The sequence below is a fragment of the Rhinopithecus roxellana genome, chromosome 2, assembly GCF_007565055.1.
Source record: "Rhinopithecus roxellana isolate Shanxi Qingling chromosome 2, ASM756505v1, whole genome shotgun sequence".
NCBI lineage: Eukaryota > Metazoa > Chordata > Mammalia > Primates > Cercopithecidae > Rhinopithecus > Rhinopithecus roxellana.
Genome location: NC_044550.1, coordinates 139446415 through 139465397, shown reverse-complemented (window position 1 = coordinate 139465397; position 18983 = coordinate 139446415). Strand labels below are relative to the sequence as shown.

Below are 18983 nucleotides of genomic sequence, written 5' to 3'. Positions count from 1 at the left end.
TAAATACACAAGATAGTAAAGCTAGTAAGTGTAGGAATTGGAATTCAACACAAGTTGTCTGGATTCAGAGTCTTGGCATTGATATTACACTGTCTGTGGAACAGCAGAATATAGTTAAACACTTGCTATGATCTCAATGTATGTGGCCTGATTTGTGTGTTGAAACCTGACTGCTCAAGAGAATGGTATTAAGAGGTGGGGCTTGGGGGAGGTTATTAGGTCATGAGGCCAGAGCTGTCCTGAATGGAATTAGTCTTCTCAGAAGAGAGGCCTGAGGGAGCTTGTTTGTTTGCCCCTTGACCTTCTGCCACATGAGGACACATAGAAGGCATTATCTATGATGTCTGCAGGCGCCTTGACCTTGGACTTCCCATCCTCCAGAACTCTGAGTAATGCATTTTTGTTGTTTATTAATTATCCAGTCTAAGGTACAGATGTTCCCCAACTTATTATGGTTTGACTTGGGATTTTTCGACTTTATGATGGAGTGAATGTGATATGCATTTGGGAGAAACCACACTTCTCTAGTGATGCTGGGCAGTGGCAGCAAGCCTGGCTCCCTCTCAGCCACACGTTTTCAGCTTATAATATTTGCAGTATACAATGGGTTTATTGGGATGTAACTTCATTGTAAGTCCAAGAGCATTCGTATTTTGTTAAATCAGTCTGAACGAACTGCGACAACACTCTAAGAAGTAAATAGTGTAGGAATACGGAGAAGAATGCATTTCTTGTTCACTAGAACTCTTGTGAAGGAAAGTGTTTTAGACCTCAGAGAACAGAAAATTTAGCTGTGGGGACACAATGACTATAGTGGTGAAAATAATTACAGCAACGAAGTGAATGTTTACTAAGCATCAGTACATGCTAGGCACTATGTGCGAGTCACTTATGATGGATTATCTCATTTAATCTTCACCAATGCTTGGTACTCTGGAGTATTTCCATTTTATGGGAAAGGAAATGGAGACATTGACATAGGCACGGGCCTATATTTACACTGCTAGAAAGTGGAGGAGGTGGGATTTTAATTTAGTCTTACTGCAAACTTATGTGCAGAATGTTAGATGGGGGATTTTATCCAAGAGGAGGATAGTGATGAGCTTAGGCTCAGGTGGGCTGGTGTAAAGCATGTCTGGGAAGCCTCAAGAACTTAGAACTGTAATTACCACATTTTTTTCACACATCCCAGTTATAATTGGAGGATGTAACAAGTGTAGACTCCTAGGACCCACAGCAGTTGTTGATGTACAGAAGATCCACAGATCAGTACCTGGAGGGTCACTGATCTAGAGTGTGGCATACATGCCATAGACTGCAATTGAAGGTCAAAACATGGAGAGCCTCAATTTCGTATTAAGGAGCTTTCACATACTGAAATTTTATAGTTAGGCATGATTATCTCTGTGTATCTAATGATGTGCTTGGGGCTAGAGCATCTAAGGAAAGAACTGAATCTGTGAACACTCTTGGGTGTTCACACAGTTAAAATGTCAGGCAATTTGGAGGACAGAGTTGACATTAACGTGCAGAGAGGATTTTAGGGCTGTGGGAGGGAGCCTTTTTCATGGCATGAAAAGGAAACAGATTCATTAACTGTATTCAGCATGTTGAGTGATAGAGAGAGATGGTTTTGGGTAGAGCTTTTGGTATATCTTTATTTGATTTGACCACCTAGGAAGTATATATGTATCTGCCAAAGAAAGGAAAGGGCTGTGTATTAAAATGAAAGTACACACATATATACCAAAAAACGAATACAGTAGGGTTCTCAATCTCTTCTGCCATTTTTATCAGCCTCTCTCACATCTCTTAAACATGTTCCAAGTGCTTTGCAAAGCTCTAGTATAGAAATTATAAATGTATGTTAAGGAAGGAATGATTCATTCTCTTTTGAGGGGTTGATAAGAAGCCTTCACAGAGGAGGTAATACCTGCCTATTTATAATTTTAAATGGTGCTTAAGAAAACAGATAGAGTGTATGCAAAAAGGCATGGAGCTGCTAAACAGCTTGTTGCCTCAGGGAAATAATTGACAAGAATGGACTAAAGTGAATGAAGGATATTGGCAGAATGTTTGAAAGGGTTGAATATGAGCTTGTAGTTGATACAGAGGAATTCCTGTGTCACAGGAAATATGAGCATGGTGTCTGACATATAATTGCTGTTTACATCAATAGCACCTGCTATTATTATTGCTAGAGACAAAAATGTGATTTGGCACTATAAGCAATATCAGCATAGACTTTATCTGGTTGAGCATGTGGAGTTACATACCGAGTTTGTGTATTTGATAGTTCATTGACTGATGCATGGAGACTGGGCTGAGAGATTTGTTCAGAGACCATTGCAATAATCCAGGCAAAAGATGTCATGAGGTTTGGAACCATGACAAAAGCAGTAAGGATGGAGTAAGTGTATTAGTCAGCTCAGCTGCTATGACAAAATACCACAGACCATGTAGCTTAAACCACATACATTTATTTTCTCACAGCTCTAGAGGTTGAGAAGTCCAAGATCCATTTGCCAGCTGATAATTTTCCTAGTGAGATTCCTCTTCCTGGCTTAGATAGCCGCCTTTTCCCTATGTCCTTACATAGAGGGCTCTGGGACCTGAGGGAAAGAAAACTCGCTGGTGTCTCTTATAAGAAACTAGTGCTGTCTTATCAAGGTCCCATCCTGATGACCTCACTTAACCTTAATTCCCTCCTTGGAGGCCCTGTCTCCAAGTACAGTCACAGTAAAGGTTAGGGCTTCAAGATATGAATTTTGAGAGGACATAATTCTGTCAGTAGCAAGGAGTAAAATCGGGAGCTCACCTGCTTCCTTAAATGTGGTGGATAATACAAAGGTGGACTTGGGAATGCAGTCTAGGTTTTAGATTTGGGGTAGGGATGGGTCAGGAGGTTTCTTGATGTGTATGTGTGTATGTATTTTATTGAAATTGTTTTTCTCCTATTAACGTTTTTGTGGACACTGGTAAGCAAAACTGTGACTTTTTATAATTTATTCTACTTCAGAAGGAAAATGCTTCTAATACTCTCAAGTTATTGGCCAATTTATCATGTTTATAAATTCTAAAGTGGGTGAATACATTATGTCCACTTATTGTTCCATTGGTAGTAATTATTTCCATCCTGTGATAATGCTAGTAAAAATAGACAATACATTTGTTGCAAAATAATTGTGTAGAATAAAAGTGGCTTATCTGAGAATTGAATTTGTGTGTAGTGTTGAGGTGTAACTTTTCTTTTTTCAAATCTATCTATCTATCTATCTATCTATCTATCTATCTATCTATCTATCTATCTATCTATCTATCTATCTATCTATCTTTAAGATGGAGTCTCGCTCTGTCGCCAGGCTGGAGTGCAGTGGCACCATCTCAGCTTACTGCAATCTCTGCCTCCCAAGTTCGAGTGATTCTCCTGCCTCTGCCTCCCGAGTAGCTGGGATTACAGGCGTGCACCCCCACACACAGTTAATTTTTGTATTTTTAGTAGAGACAAGGTTTCACCATGTTGGCCAGGATGGTCTTGATCTCCTGACCTCAATTGATCTGCCCACTTTGGCCTCCCAAAGTGCTGGGGTTACAGGTGTGAGCCACCACACCTGGCTGAGGTGTAACTTCTTTGTGTGTGACATTTAAGCATTTTAGGTGTTACTCTGGGATGTCTTATTGACAAAGGGATTTCCTGCCTTTCATCATTTATTTTGTATTTTTATTTCTCTGCTCCTGCAGTGTGTCCTGAAGAAGATATATGCTTTCCCTTTTATCCTATACCTGTTTGTTACTGCTTGCTGATATTTTAAAATAGTTGAAGCAGTAGCTTATGGGCACTTGGCATGTAGCATATGCAGAGTCCAAGATATGCCTTTTGTAGAGCTATTTCAAGGGGTTTTTCAGTCCTGCATCAAAATCTGCTCAGGGAAATTTTCCTTGTTTGGGTGTGTCTCATTTTATTACTTCAGTATATATGTGTCATGCCTGCTCTGTACTTTTTTGTTGACACACAGTGTACAGAAACTTGCACATATGCATTTTCATAAACTGAACACACCTGTATAATTAGCATCTGGAAAAATGGACTTTTAAAAAACGTTTAATTATGTTGTTTGGGAGAAAAATAAACTTTTATGAATCTGCTGTGTACTTTGGAGGACACATGACCCTTAAACCTTTACCTTGTCCTTTTATATTAGCATATTTTCTGTTGTCTAATGTATTTAAGAATTAGCTGATTATTCAATGTCATATCTTGTATATCACTATTGTTTACATATAATGCTGCCTGCTTTTATGAAATGAAAATTATTGAACTGAGAAATATGTTCTGACTGCTTTTTAAGTATTTGAAAGAAAGTGCAGTGAAAGGGAAAGTTGTTTATAGTCAGTTACTGTTAAGAAAATTGCATAAAACTTGAAAGTCAAAAGAACATTCTTTCAGTGCCTTTGCAGGAATATTGTTTAACAAGACCACCTTAGAGATATTTTAATCCCAATTTTAATTCCTGTGCTTGACTTGGCTATTTATTATTTGAGTAGCACATAGACACTGAGAAGTTACCTGTATGCTTATAGATTTTTGTCCAGTAGAAAAGATAACCCCAAATGTTATGGCTTATTATCCTGTAGGACATTAAACAGTTTTTTATCTAACCTAGCTATCCTAATACTTTAAAAAAACCTTTTCTGATGGACTATATAAATCTTTTCCACAAATGCTATTGGATCCAATCTTACTGACTTACTGGTTCCCTCATTTTTAATTAAGAAGTTGAATAAAGCTTTTGATATATGTTTATTCGGTACGTCTGTCAGTGTCATTTTTTTTCACCTTTGTGAAAGTCATAGTTTGATGCTGTCATAGCATTTCTGTCCTGTACCCTCACATACAGAGAAACTGGTTTTCTAGGGCATGCAAAGCAATGCACAAAGATTCCAAATGCAGAGTGAAAGTTAGTGTCCTAATTTCTGTTGTTTCTTCAGAGAAAGTGTATAAAAGTAGATTTTAATAATTAAAATAGCCTAATCATTTTTATTTTTTTTTCTAGGCTTAAGCACATAAAGCAGTCACTGTGAAGAAAATAACATTTTAAGAAACTTTTCTGTCACAATTGATAGAGGAAAAGCCAGCAGAGAAGTGCATCTTCTTGTGTGTGTATCTCATCGTGCCACTTTTTGTAACTCAACTTAGTAATGAAGCCACCATTATGTCCTCAGTCAGTGAAGTAAATGTGGATATAAAAGATTTCCTAATGAGCATTAATTTGGAGCAGTATCTCTTACATTTCCATGAGTGTGGTTTTACTACTGTGAAGGACTGTGCAGCAATAAATGACAGCCTGCTACAGAAAATTGGAATATCACCTACAGGTCACCGTAGGAGGATACTTAAACAGTTACAGATAATCTTGTCAAAAATGCAAGATTTTCCAATATATGCAAATGTTCATAAAGCAAAGAAGAATGATGACCCTTCAAAGGATCACAGTGTTCCATCTTCTGATCAGAATATCTGCATGGAACTTTCTAGTTCTAGTAGTGTTCAGACACCTAGCCCACCGCAGTTGGAGACTGTTACAAAAAAACTTGAAGACGATGCAAGTGTGGAAAGAAGCCAGTATCCTCAATCAGATAATAAGCTGTCTCCTCCTAAACGCGACTTCCCCACTGCAGAAGAACCACACCTGAATTTGGGTTCTTTGAATGATTCTTTATTTGGTAGTGAAAATATTAAAATGGAGTCTTTGATTACAAAGAAGACTATGGATCACATAATTGAAGAACAACAAACAGAAAAAGTTAAATTGATCTCAGAAAATCTCAGTAAGCTCCCTAATGCAGACTCTGAATGCCTTTCTTCTGTTGGCTGTTCAACATCAGAAACGAATTCTGGAAATGGAACAAATGGTTTATTAGACGGATCACCACCATCCCCATTCTTTAAGTTTCAAGGAGAAATGATTGTAAATGACTTGTATGTTCCATCATCACCAATCCTAGCACCTATGAGAAGTCGTAGCAAGTTGGTTTCAAGACCATCTCGATCTTTTCTGCTAAGACATCGGCCTGTACCAGAGATTCCAGGGTCAACAAAAGGAATTTCTGGGAGGTAAGAATCTTTACAATAAGCTCTAAGCATTAAATTTGAGGGAATTTAGTGATTTTTAACAGTTATATTTTCAGTGTTCCTTTCTAAATTTGACTATATTCATTTACCTATTCAAGCAACATTTTCTTTTAAAAATGTTCCTCCTCTCATTGTACATTATTTCCCAGAGTCTGTTTCCAGTTTATAATGCCTGGGACTCTTTAGCTTTTCCCTATTTAATTGGGGGAACATCCCTTCCCTTAATTCTATCTGGATATTCCTTTCCATACCAATTCCCAACACCTAGTATTGTAGTCTTTCCATTAGTGCAGTTCTCATATTTGAAATGTTGACTCTGTCTCCCCATTAGATGATTTGTTCTTTGACAAAGAACATGTTTTTAATGTTTGTATCTCTGCTGCCTGGCACAATGCTTGGCACCAAGTAATAATTCAACACACATCTATTGAACTTGGTGTTTAGTCACTGCTTGGTAGGAAGGATGCAAAGAGGAATACGGTGACTTGCAGTCTCGTGTAGAAGTCACATGTAAAAAGATGGTGACAGACAGCTCAGTATGAAGCTAGGCTCACTAGAGATGAGACCTCTGGGACCCAAAAGAGGGGCTTTACCAATGTGGTTCTTCTACCCAGGTAGTAAGTCATTGGTATCCTGAAGTAACAGGAGGATTACCTCAACAGTTTGGGAGGAGGTAATTTGTAGCAAAAGAGGTCATCAGCTTTAGCTTTCAGAATTTGTGAATCTCAAAGTTATACCTAAAATAGTTGTGGTTTTCTCTAGGGTTGGAGTAGGATATTGCTTTTCCCATTAAAAGTTAACACTTGTCTCTCTGCTGAGACACGAGGCTGTTCAAGTTTGACTGTTACTGTAGTGGCACTAAATGCTTTACACACTTCCTGCACAGGCTCCAGGCTGGAGTTTCAGCAGGATTCCTCTTTTCTCCCCATGCCTGCTGTTCCCCCTACTCCCTTTGAATCTGTGGCTGCCTCTGATTCTCTTGGCCTTAGGTACCTTTGGTAATTGCAGTGCAAATAGTATTTGCAAGAGAAAAGGTGGCAATTTAGTATTTGTGAGAGAAAACATGACCATTTACAAGACTCTGTTAATATAAGTATCTCCTATTAGAGCATAAACCTTTTGATGGCAGAGGCTCTAATTAATTTGTCTTTATCTTGACATCCCTAGTACCAGTGGCAAAGTCTGGTATTTACTAGAAAATCAATATAGTGTCATGTATTAAACACATTTATTAAACAACTAGTGTCATCTATTAAACACTAGTTTGGTTTATAATTTTGCAGGGGTTATCTAATGTTCACAGTGGCCCTGATAGGGTCTCTGTGAACATGGAGTAGGAAATGTTCACCCCATTTTACTTATGAGGTAACTGAGGCTTGGGTTAATTTCTCCAAGTTCACATTCACATAGTGAACTAGGATTTCCTACCAGTACATCTGACTCCAGATCCCACTTCCTTAACCCCTCATTGAGTAAATATTGTTGAAAATGTTGATTGCCTTTATAAGAATTGGATTATTTATTGGGATTGTAAAGGACACTCATTTTGTTTGACACTTTAGCTTTAAAATAGTTTGCTAATTTTGAATAATTAAAAGAAAGTGAATGAAAAATGACAAGTCTTCAGATGGCAGATGCTTTTGACATGCCAGAAAGTTTACTATGTGTACACACATTAAAGCTGCATCTTTGCCAGAATTGAATCCCTTTGGTAGCTGTAAAGGATCATCTCACATAAGAAGCATTTGATTTAAGTTTCAAACAGCCCATGCTAATTTTCATGAATTTTACAGGGAATCTTGATACTCATTTAGTTGTATAGGGGCAGCAAAATTCCACCTCTTTCTTCTTAGGGTCCCAGCTGGGCCTGAGAATTAAATGGATATAAAACAGATTAACGGGAGAAAAGCATACACATTTATTTCATACAAGTAATACGAGTACTACATGGCTCGAGAATCCTCATAAAGAGATGAAGACCCAAATAAGCAGTTAGAGTGAAATGCTTAAATAATGAATTACAAAAAGAGAACTAAGTTGTGAAAAACCGACTAAATTATGTGGGGAGGCTTAAAAGATACGTTATTTAACAAGGTCTGTACAGAATTCTTTGGCCTCAGCCTTCCTGTCCTTGAGGACAGGATGTTAATTTCTTTCAGGGGAATTTCATCTTCTGCTTTTAAGGAGGCTGGAAGATCAGAGTTCTCTTTTTACACCTGTTGTTTTCCAGTACTTGAATTAAATGCCCTTTATTCAAAATAGTCAGTATGCCAGAGTGGTATATTTTCAACTTCTTCCATTATAAATGTAACTTTGTATCATATGAAAAGCTCGTTACTCAATTTGTGACTGAGTCTTTGAGAGTGGAAACAACATTAAAATTAGTAGTAAATAATTTAGTACTAACTATATCATAGCACTTTTTTTTTTCCATGTGATTTTTAGGCCAGATTACCTATTCTAACCTTTCTTTTCTTTGATTGTGGTACTTAATAGCAACAATGCTTTTCTGGTGCTCAGATCATAAAATGAGCAAATAAATTATTTTCAGAGTTCACTGTTTGTTTTTCCTAGTACTCCTTTCCTATGTTGCAAATAGTAATTCCATGATTTTCAAGTGTTGTAATATGACTTTTTAAATAAAACTATGGGTTATGTAATGTGAATTTCTCTTTGGTCAAGTGATAACACCTGCAAATGATATTTAGTGCATTCCTTGATATACCAAATGAAAATATTTCTTTATGGCCTGTGTTTTTAAAGGAATTACTAAACATTTCATACAGCTGTTCAAAGGAATATGGATGTCGACTTTGAAGTGTTTTCCTGACATAGGGCTCTTTGTTTTTCTCTTCCCGGACACGTGCCCTCCTGCCTCCTTCCTCTCAACATAATCTGATATAATTAATGCTCTATCAAATTTTTTGTCTTTGTTGCAGACTTGGGTTCTTCCCTGAATTCCTGCCTGCTCCTTTTATCTGGAGAGCTGGCCTGGACAATAACCTCCGGTTGTCTTTTTTTTTTTTTAATCTTCTTCTTATTATTATTATTTTCACTTTTTTTTATTATACTTTAAGTTCTAGGGTACATGTGCACAACGTGCAGGTTTGTTACAAATGTATACATGTGCCATGTTGATGTGCTGCACCCATCAACTCATCAGCACCCATCAACTCGTCATTTACATCAGGTATAACTCCCAATGCCATCACTATCCCTTCCCCCCTCCCCATAACAGGCCGGTGTGTGATGTTCCCCTTCCCATGTCCAAGTGATCGCATTATTCAATTCCCACCTATGAGTGAGAACATGCGGTGTTTGGTTTTCTGTTCTTGTGAAAGTTTGCTGAGAATAATGGTTTCCAGCTGCACTCATGTCCCTACAAAGGACACAAACTCATCCTTTCTATGACTGCATAGTATTCCATGGTGTATATGTGCCACATTTTCTTAATCCCATCTGTCACTGATGGACATTTGGGTTGATTCCAAGACTTTGCTATTGTGAATAGTGCCACAGTAAACATACGTGTGCATGTGTCTTTATAGCAGCATGATTTATAATCCTTTGGGTATATACCCAGTAATAGGATGGCTGGGTCATATGATATTTCTAGTTCTAGATCCTTGAGAAATCGCCATACTGTTTTCCACAATGGTTGAACTAGTTTACAATCCCAACAACAGTGTAAAAGTGTTCTTATTTCTCCACATCCTCTCCAGCACCTGTTGTTTCCTGACTTTTAATGATTGCCATTCTAACTGATGTGAGATGGTATCTCATTGTGGTTTTGATTTGCATTTCTCTGATGGCCAGTGATGACGAGCATTTTTTCATGTGTCTGTTGGCTGTATGAATGTCTTCTTTTGAGAAATGTCTGTTCATATCCTCTGCCCACTTTTTGATGGGGTGGTTTGTTTTTTTCTTGTAAATTTGTTTGAGTTGTTTGTAGGTTCTGGATATTAGCCCTTTGTCAGATGAGTAGATTGCAAAAATTTTCTCCCATTCTATAGGTTGCCTGTTCACTCTGATGGTAGTTTCTTTTGATGTGCAGAAGCTCTTTAGTTTAATTAGATCTCATTTGTCAATTTTGGCTTTTGTTGCCATTGCTTTTGGTGTTTTAGACATGAAGTTCTTGGATCTGCTTTCTGCCTGGAGGGCTCCCAGGGACTAGCAAGGCCTCTAAGTGAAGGTGATAAGGAAGGAGATATCTTTTGAACTATCTCTTGAGAGCTAGATCAGGACTAGGCTCCAGCACCAGCTCCTTCCTTTTTTTAAAAAATTATATTTAACATTCTGTGAAATGATGATCCACATATGGCATGTAATTATTTTTTTTATTTGGCTGCGTTGTCTAAGGAGTAAGTAAGTACAGCTCATAAGGGGATATCTTTGACATTTACCTTTATGTCACTGCTTTTCTGGGCAACTTTAGTGATTAAAAATATTTTTAAAAATAAAACCTGTAGGTATGCTGAACGCTCACTTTTATAATCAGAGTTATTCATTACTTTCTCTTCTTTTATATTCAGGTTCTTTAAACAAACCATTTTAATTCTGATACCAATGATAGTTGTCTTTGTCTCTCTGGCTACCATGACGAAATACCGTAGACTGGGTAGTTTAACCAATAGAAATGTTTCTTATCGTTCTGGATACTAAAAGTCTGAAATCAAAGTGTTAGCATCCTTTGGTTTTGGTGATGGCTCTCTACTAGCTATCAGATGGTGGCCTTCTTGATGTCTGCTTATGTGAGCTTTGTTCCTGGGCTGAGCAAGAGCGAGCCATCTCTGGTTTCTGTTTTTAGAAGGCTACCAATTCTATTGGAACACGGCCCCACCCTTATGACTGCATTTAACTTTAATTCCTTACCTAATTTAAGTACAGTCATGTTATGGGTTAGAGTTTGAAGATATGAATTTTGTGGGGTGGGGATACAATTTTATTCACAACAGTAGTTTTTCTTTACTTGCATAGAAATTTGTTAATTCTCTATTTAAGTAGCAGAATTCAGGTATTTTCAAAGGGCTTACAAACATACTGCATTCCACAGGCAAGGACTGTTAGTCCATCACAATTGAACATCTGCAGGTTTCCTGTATTTCCAGATTTAGGGTTTTACAAATAATAAAATTGACATAGGGAAAATATTAATGAAACATTTGCCAAGTTAATGTGAATCAGAATCATTGATATTTTTGATTTGGGTTTTATTTTTATATTTTATTATTATTTGGGGTTTTCAAGCATTATTTCCATTTGAACATAAGTTTTAGCTTACTAAAATAAAGCTTTATTTTAAAATTTCCCTTTTTTGAAACTCCACAAATCAATCTGTAAATATACATGCTTTATTTCTCAAGCTTATTTACATATGAGATGATTTCTGAGCCCTTCAACAATGACATGTATTACCTGGATATGTTTATGATGCTTGGGGCATTTTTTCAACAAGGGTTAGCTTGTTATTCCAGAGCACTGAGGGGAAGGGGTAAAGGGGTGCGATACAAAGATGAAGATGAGGTTATGACTTTCAGGGAATTTATGAGGAAGAAGGAGGTACCTTCTCAGTGTTTGGAGGTAAGCTAGTAATTCTGGCTTCCTGGTCAGAAACTCTAGTATGAGTCATATTTAAAAAATGGTTTATTTCCCACCAATGAGATCACTTGGACACAGGAAGGGGAACATCACACACTGGGTCCTATTGTGGGGAGGGGGGTAGGGGGAGGAATAGCATTAGGAGATATACCTAATGTGGATGACGAGTTAATGGGTGCAGCACACCAAGATGGCACATGTATACATATGTAACAAACCTGCACGTTGGGCACATGTACTCTAGAACTTAAAGTATAATAATAAAAAAAAATAGTTAAAAAAATGGTTTGAAAACCACAACAAAAATATTAAGACAAAGTTATTTATAAATTGAAAAATTTCAAACATGCATAAGAGTATGCAAACTATCATGTTATCGTATAATAGCATCTAGATTAAAAAATAATATCTTGCCATAGTGGACCCAGACTTGAGTTTATTGAGAAATAATAAATTCAGCTAACTCTTCTGCCTCCTTCCTTTGTGCCCAGAAGTAACAAATATTCTGAAACTGGTGTTTATCCTACTCATGCATGCTTTTGTACTTTTACTACAGATGCAATAGCATTGCTGTAGATGTTTTTGATTAATGAAAATGATATTCTTTTATAGTTTGGTGTCTCACTTAATATTTTTGTGATTTGTTCACATCAATATATGTATTTTATATAATAACTGTTGTATAATATTTGATTTTAAAAACACAATTTATTCTCCTAGGTTGTTGACACTTTTTTCACTATTACACATATAAAGTGTTCATTTTGAGGACTTTAAGAAACAAATGCACACATTAGGTTTACCAGGAGGACCAACAATTGTTTTCTGTAATAAAAATAACATTTTTTGCTGAGTTTTTATATTATGTAGGCCCCTGCCTTATGCTCTTTAAAAGCATCATCTCATTAATCATCATAATATTCCTAGGCAGCAAGCCCTGGATTTTTCCCCCTTCAATAAATGTAGAAAGCAGGTTCAGAACTTTTAAGTAACTAGGTTAACATCATAAAAGTATAAGAACAAGAGAGGATGATGACTGTGGTTCGGTTTTTAATTTTCACAAATCAACGTGCTTTATATTTCAAAGTTAAAAGCAGTTTTCAGGATAGCTGGTGGTAAAATAGTAGAAAAGAAAGACAAAATTGATCTTGAATCTTGGATTCCTACTTCTTAGCTGTGGGACTTGAGCTAGGAGAATTTCCCGCCTTTATTGGTAGGATTAGGACACCAAGTCCTACCTCATAAGGCTGATACAAGGAATTAATGTGAGCTGTAGATAAATAAAGCCACTTGCTTTTTGCTTTGGGCATAATAGGTGTTAGAATATAAGAAAGGTTGTGATAATTTATTAGTAGATAAATGAAAATGTAAGTTGATACTCAAGAGTTTTCAGAACAACTTACTTCCTATATTTTTGCTAATTTTTCATTTCTAGCGGTTCAACTGAACTTGGTGGATAGATTTGGTAATCCCTTGTAGGTAGATATTAAATGAGGCAATCAATACAAATTATCAAAAACTTTTTTCTTCACATTTTATTTATTGGTAAAACCAACAAAATATTGCTTTAAAATTCTACTAATGGGTATACTTGCAATATTCAAAATCTTTTTTTTTTTTTTTTAAATTTAAGTTAAGCATTGTGGCTTAGGTCCTGGGTAAGGAACAAGACTGCCTGTGTTTGAATCTCAGATTAGTTACTTATGAGCTGTGTGAACTTGAGTAAGTGACCTAACCCTTTTCTGTGCCAATTTTACCTACATGCAGATAATAATCTTATTTCTTGTTGTTTTATTCTTTTTGTCTGTATGCTATATGTTTGTGTGTACACATGCATGAATCTTTGACAATGGGCACACATTCTGAGAAATATGTCATTAGGTGCTTATGTCCTTATTTGGGCATCACAGAATGTACTTACACAAACCTAGATGGTATATAGCCTATTGCACACCTAGGCTATATGGTAGAGCCTACTCTTCTTAGCTACAAACCTGTACAACATGTTACTGTATTGAATTAAAATTGTAAGACAATGGTAGATATTTGTGAATTTAAACAAATCTAAACATAGAAAAGGTATAGGAAAAATATGGTGTTAAAATAAAAAACAGTACACTTGTATAGGGCACTTACCGTGGGTGAGTCAGTGAGAGGTGAGTGAAGGTGAAGCCTAGGACATTACACCACTGTAGACTTTATAGACCCTGTACCCTTAGGCTACACTAGATTCATAACAATCTTTTTTTCTTCAATGATAAATTAACTTTAGCTTAGTATAACTTTTTAATTGTATTTAACTTTTCAAGCTTCCTACTTCTTGTAATGGCACTTAGCTTAAAACACACGTTGTACAGCTGCACAAAAATATTCTTTATATCCTCATTCTATAAGCATTTTTCTATGTTTAATTAATTTTAAAAAAGTATAAAATTTACAACTCTTCAGCGTTCCCATCTTCTGGAAGTTCTTCAGGGACAGTTACATGCATGGAGCTGCCATCACCTATGATAACAGTGCCTTCTCCTGGAATACCACTTGAAGGACCTGACCGAGGCTATTTTACAGTTATCTTTAAAAAAAAAAAAAAGTGGGAGGAGTATACTCTAAAATAAAATAAAAAGTATAGTAAATATATGAACCAGTAAAATCACTTACTATCAAGTATTATGTACTGTGCAGAATTGTGTGCACTATACTTTTATATGACTGGCAGTGCGGTGGATTTGCTTGCACCAGCATCATCACCACAAACATGAATAACGTGTTGTACTGTGGTGTTGCAATGGCTACAATGTCACTAGGCAATAGGAATTTCTCATTCTCATGTTCTTATTGGATTACTGTCATATGTGCAGTCTGTCATTGATCAAAACGTTGTGCAGGGGATGACTATACACACACACACACACACACACACACACACACACACACACACGTGCTTATATGTAAAAACCTGAGACCTATCTTGCATATTGTAAATGCTCAGTAAGAAGTAGCAATATTAATTACTAGTGCAAGTTACCAAAGACGTACAAAATTTGAGTACTGCTCCACTCAAGGGTTCAAATCAGTAGTAAGTACTTGCGTTAGTAGTACACAAATGTCAGGAAACAATTACGGCTTTATAAAAGTATCAAGAATATGGAGATAAAGAACAAATAAAGGATGCTTTTTAAAAAAGTTTTACATTTTAGGTATGACCCAAACATTATAGCTTTGCCCACTTTGTGATCTTAAACAAATTGCAGTCTTATAGTGAGTATATTTTTAGTCTAGCTCATTTTGCTTAACTTTGAGAATCATTCATGTTTGTGTCTGTGGTTATAGTTTGTTCATTTTTACTGCAGTATAGTATTTTATTGTGTGAATATGCTATAATATCCATTCTTAATTTTGTTAGATATTTCATATTTTCTTCCTTATCCAATATTCTGTGTGTATATTTATTTGTAGGTTTATTTATATTATATAAATATATTTATATTATATAAATATGTATATACACATATAAATCAACTTAGACATAATTTGCGTATAAAATAGACTAATTTTCAGTATATACATGCTTATGTGACCACTATAACAATTAAGATTTAGAAATTTCCATCACTCATCCCCACTTTTCCTAAAATTCTCTTGTGACCATTTGCAGTAAATTCCCAACTTCCTGAATCAGGCACCTGTAGATTTCACTATTAGTTAGTTTTGCCTATTTGGGAATTTTATATAAATGGAATCACACAGCAGGTCATCTTTCATATCTGACGTCTTTATTCAGTATGATGTTTTTGAGATGTGTCTGTGTTGTTGCATGTCAGATTGTTCTTATTGTTGAATAGTGTTTCTTTGTGTGAATCTCCAATTTGTTTATCCATTTACCCATTGACGTATATTTGGGTGGTTACTCTTGAGGCATACTTGTATGCATGGCTGTTGAGTACAGACCTAGGAGTAGGATTGCTGTGTCATGGGATTTGTATATTTTCCATTTTTGTAGATAATGCAAAATGGTTGTTATAAACTAGTTGTATGAATTTGCATTACCATCAACAGTGTATGTGCATTCCCCTTGTTTCATACCCTCAACATTTGTGGTTTTTTCTTTTTTTTTTTTTTTTTTTGGTTAGCTGTATAGATACATGTGTAGTGTTATTTTATTGTGGTTTACATTTGCATTTTGTGATAACTAATGAGATTGAACACCTTATGCCCTTGTTTATTGACCTTTTGCTACGTTTGTATCTTTGGTGTGATGCCTTTTCAGATCTTTCACCTATTTTGGTTTTGGTTGTTTTAAATTGCATTTTTTTGTGTGTTTCTTAAGTGTTATTTATTCTTAAGAGTTACTGACAAACTGTGGGTATAAACCCCTTATACAGTATATCTTCTGCCTCTGCATATTGTTTTTGTGTTCCTTAATTGTGACTCTTTAATGAATAAGAGTTCTTCATTTTAATTTACTCAGATTTACCCATACTTTCCTTTAGAATTAAAACTTTTATGTCTTAGGACACATGAAAATCTTCTATTTTTATCTTCTAGCTGTATTGTTTGACCTATTATACTGGGATTTATAACCTATCTTGAAATGATTTCTGTGTATTGTCTGAGGTAGGAGTAAATTTTCGTTTGCTTCCATATAGATGTACAGGTGATCTAGTCTTTCAAAAGACCATACTTTCTTCATTGCTACAAATTGACCTCTTTGACTTAAATGCAATTGGATCTCTGTGGGGTTTTTTTTTTTTTGTTTTTTTTTTTTTTAATTATTTTAGTTTCAGGGTACATGTGCTGGGTTGTTATATAAGTAAACTTGCGTCACAGCTGCTAAGCCTAGTACCCAATAGTTATTTTTTCTGATCCTCTCCTTCTTCTCACTTCCCCTCTTCTAGTAGGCCACAGTGTCTGTTGTTCCCTCTTTTGTGCTCATATGTTCTCATCATTTAGCTCTTACTTACAAGTGAGAACATGTGCTATTCAGTTTTCTGTTCCTGCATTGGTTGGCTAAGGAAAATGACCTCCAGCTCCATCCATGTAACTGGGTCTCTTTAAGTGGGTTCTTAATTCTAGTTCAATAGCCTGTTATCCTTTTTATCAGTAATATAGTGTTTTAATTACTACAGCTATATAATAAATCATGAAACCTGGTAGAGTATGTCTTCTCACTGTACTCTTTAAAAATGTGTCATTATTGGTCCTTTCTTTTTCACATGTATTTTAGAATCAGTTTGTTAAATCCCACATGCGTCCCTCCTTGTAACTCTTTTGATTAGAGTTGCGTTGACTCTACAGATTAATATAGGGGGTATTGTCATCTTTGCAATATCTAGTATTTCATATATTTTTAATTAGATTTTTTTCTAATTTTCTCGGTAATGTTTTCTAATTGAGTTCTTGCAAATGTTTTGCTAGATTTAATTCTTGGTTTTGGTAGTTTCTTAATGCCCTTATACTATATGGCACCATTTTAATGTTTCATTTTGTTTACTGATATTTGGGGATAGAATTGATATTTATATATCAACCCTATTAGTAAGTTTGCTAAAATCATTTTTATTTTTATTTTTGTATTTTGTATTTTATTTGTTTATTTATTTTTGAGATGTCTCACTCTGCTACCCAGGCTGGAGTGCAGTGGCGCTATCTTGGCTCACTGCGCCCTCCGCCTCCTGGGTTCAAGAGATTCTCCTGCCTCAGCCACCTGAGTAACTGGGATCACAGGCACGTGCCACCATGCTCAGCTAAGATTTGTATTTTTAGTAGAGATGAGGTTTATCCATGTTGGACAGGCTGGTCTCAAACTCCTGGCCTCCGGTGATCTGCCCACCTCGGCTTCCCAAAGTGCTGGGATTAAGGTGTGAGCCACCATGCTCGGCTGCTGAATTCATTCTGAAGCAACTCCTTTTGAGGTCAAAAAATATATATAATAAATTATAATCCCTTAAAGCATGTAATTGGATGAGTTGTGAAAGATACATAAACCTATGAAATTTTTACCACGATCAAGAAACAGAGCAGTTCTGTTACTTCTAAGAGTTTCTTAGTTTCTTATACAGTCCATCCCTGTTTCACATGCTCATATAGAATAAGTTAGAATATGCAGTCCTGCACCACACAATGATGTTTTTGTCAGTGATGGACCACAGATATGGCATTGGTCCTGTAAGAATATAATGGCTATACCATATAACCTATCTGTGAAGTAGGTTGTACCATCTAGGTTTGTGTAAGTACACTCCATGATGTTTGCAAATGATGAAATTGCCTAACAACCTATTTCTCAGAATGTATCCCTGTCATTAAACCATGAATGAGAGTATTTCTTATGTCTTCTTTTGCTCAGCATGATGATTTTTGACATTTATTTAATTAGTTTTTTTAGTAGTTTTTTTTCTTTCAGCTGGGTGATATTCTCTTGGATCCATACACCACTATTTGTTCATTTACTTCTTGATGTCTATTTGGGTTTTTTCAAGTTTTTGATTATTGAAAATAAAGCTGCTGTGACCATTTGTATACAGGTCTTTCTGTGAACATCTGTTTTCAATATTTTTGGTAGGATTGGAATAGCTGGGCTTTGAAGTTTGGTGAATGTTTATTTTTATAAGAAAATACAAGCAATTTTCCAAAACGGATGCACCCTTTTACATTCCTGCCAGCAGTATTTATTTATTTATTTATTTTCTGCCAGCAGTATTTAAATGTTCTGATTATTCCACATATTCTCCAACATTTGATATTTACAGGCTATAATTTAGCTATTCTAATGTGTATGTGGTGGTATCACACATTCATATTTTTTGTGATACAACTATTTACATTTTTCCATTTTGTTTATTTTATTTATTTTCTGAGACAGAGTCTCACTCTGTTACCCAGCCTGGAGTGCAGTGATGCAGTCATGACTCACTGCAACCTCAACCTCCTGCGCTGAAGTAATCGTCCCACCTTAGCCTCCCAAGTATCTGGTACTACAGGCATGCACCACCACACCCAGCTGATTTTCGTTTTTGTTTTTTTTTTTTTGTGGAGATGGGGTTTCATTATGTTGCCCAAGAAGCTGGTTTCAAACTCCGGAGCTCAAGAAATCTGCCCACCTTGGCCTCCCAAAATGTTGTGGTAACAGGCATGAACCACTATGCTCAAGCTTTAAAAATGGCATTTATTATTACTTATTTTTGTAGAGACAGGGTCTCTCCATATTTCTCATGCTGTTCTTTTTGTTCTTGTATGTGTGCTTTGTTTTTAT

General features: G+C 36.0%; 1 protein-coding gene across 4 annotated transcripts in view; it reads left to right on the top strand.

The window, feature by feature from the left end:
* ARAP2 (ArfGAP with RhoGAP domain, ankyrin repeat and PH domain 2) overlaps nucleotides 1-18983 on the top strand; it is a 186131-nt gene that overhangs the window by 9886 nt on the left and 157262 nt on the right. For all 4 annotated transcript variants that reach the window (XM_010365834.2, XM_030921122.1, XM_030921111.1 and 1 more), the window contains exon 2: nucleotides 5055-6115. In XM_010365834.2, the coding sequence (XP_010364136.2) occupies nucleotides 5214-6115 (902 nt within the window). In that variant the 5' untranslated portion in view covers nucleotides 5055-5213. The remainder of the gene's footprint in view (nucleotides 1-5054; nucleotides 6116-18983) is intronic.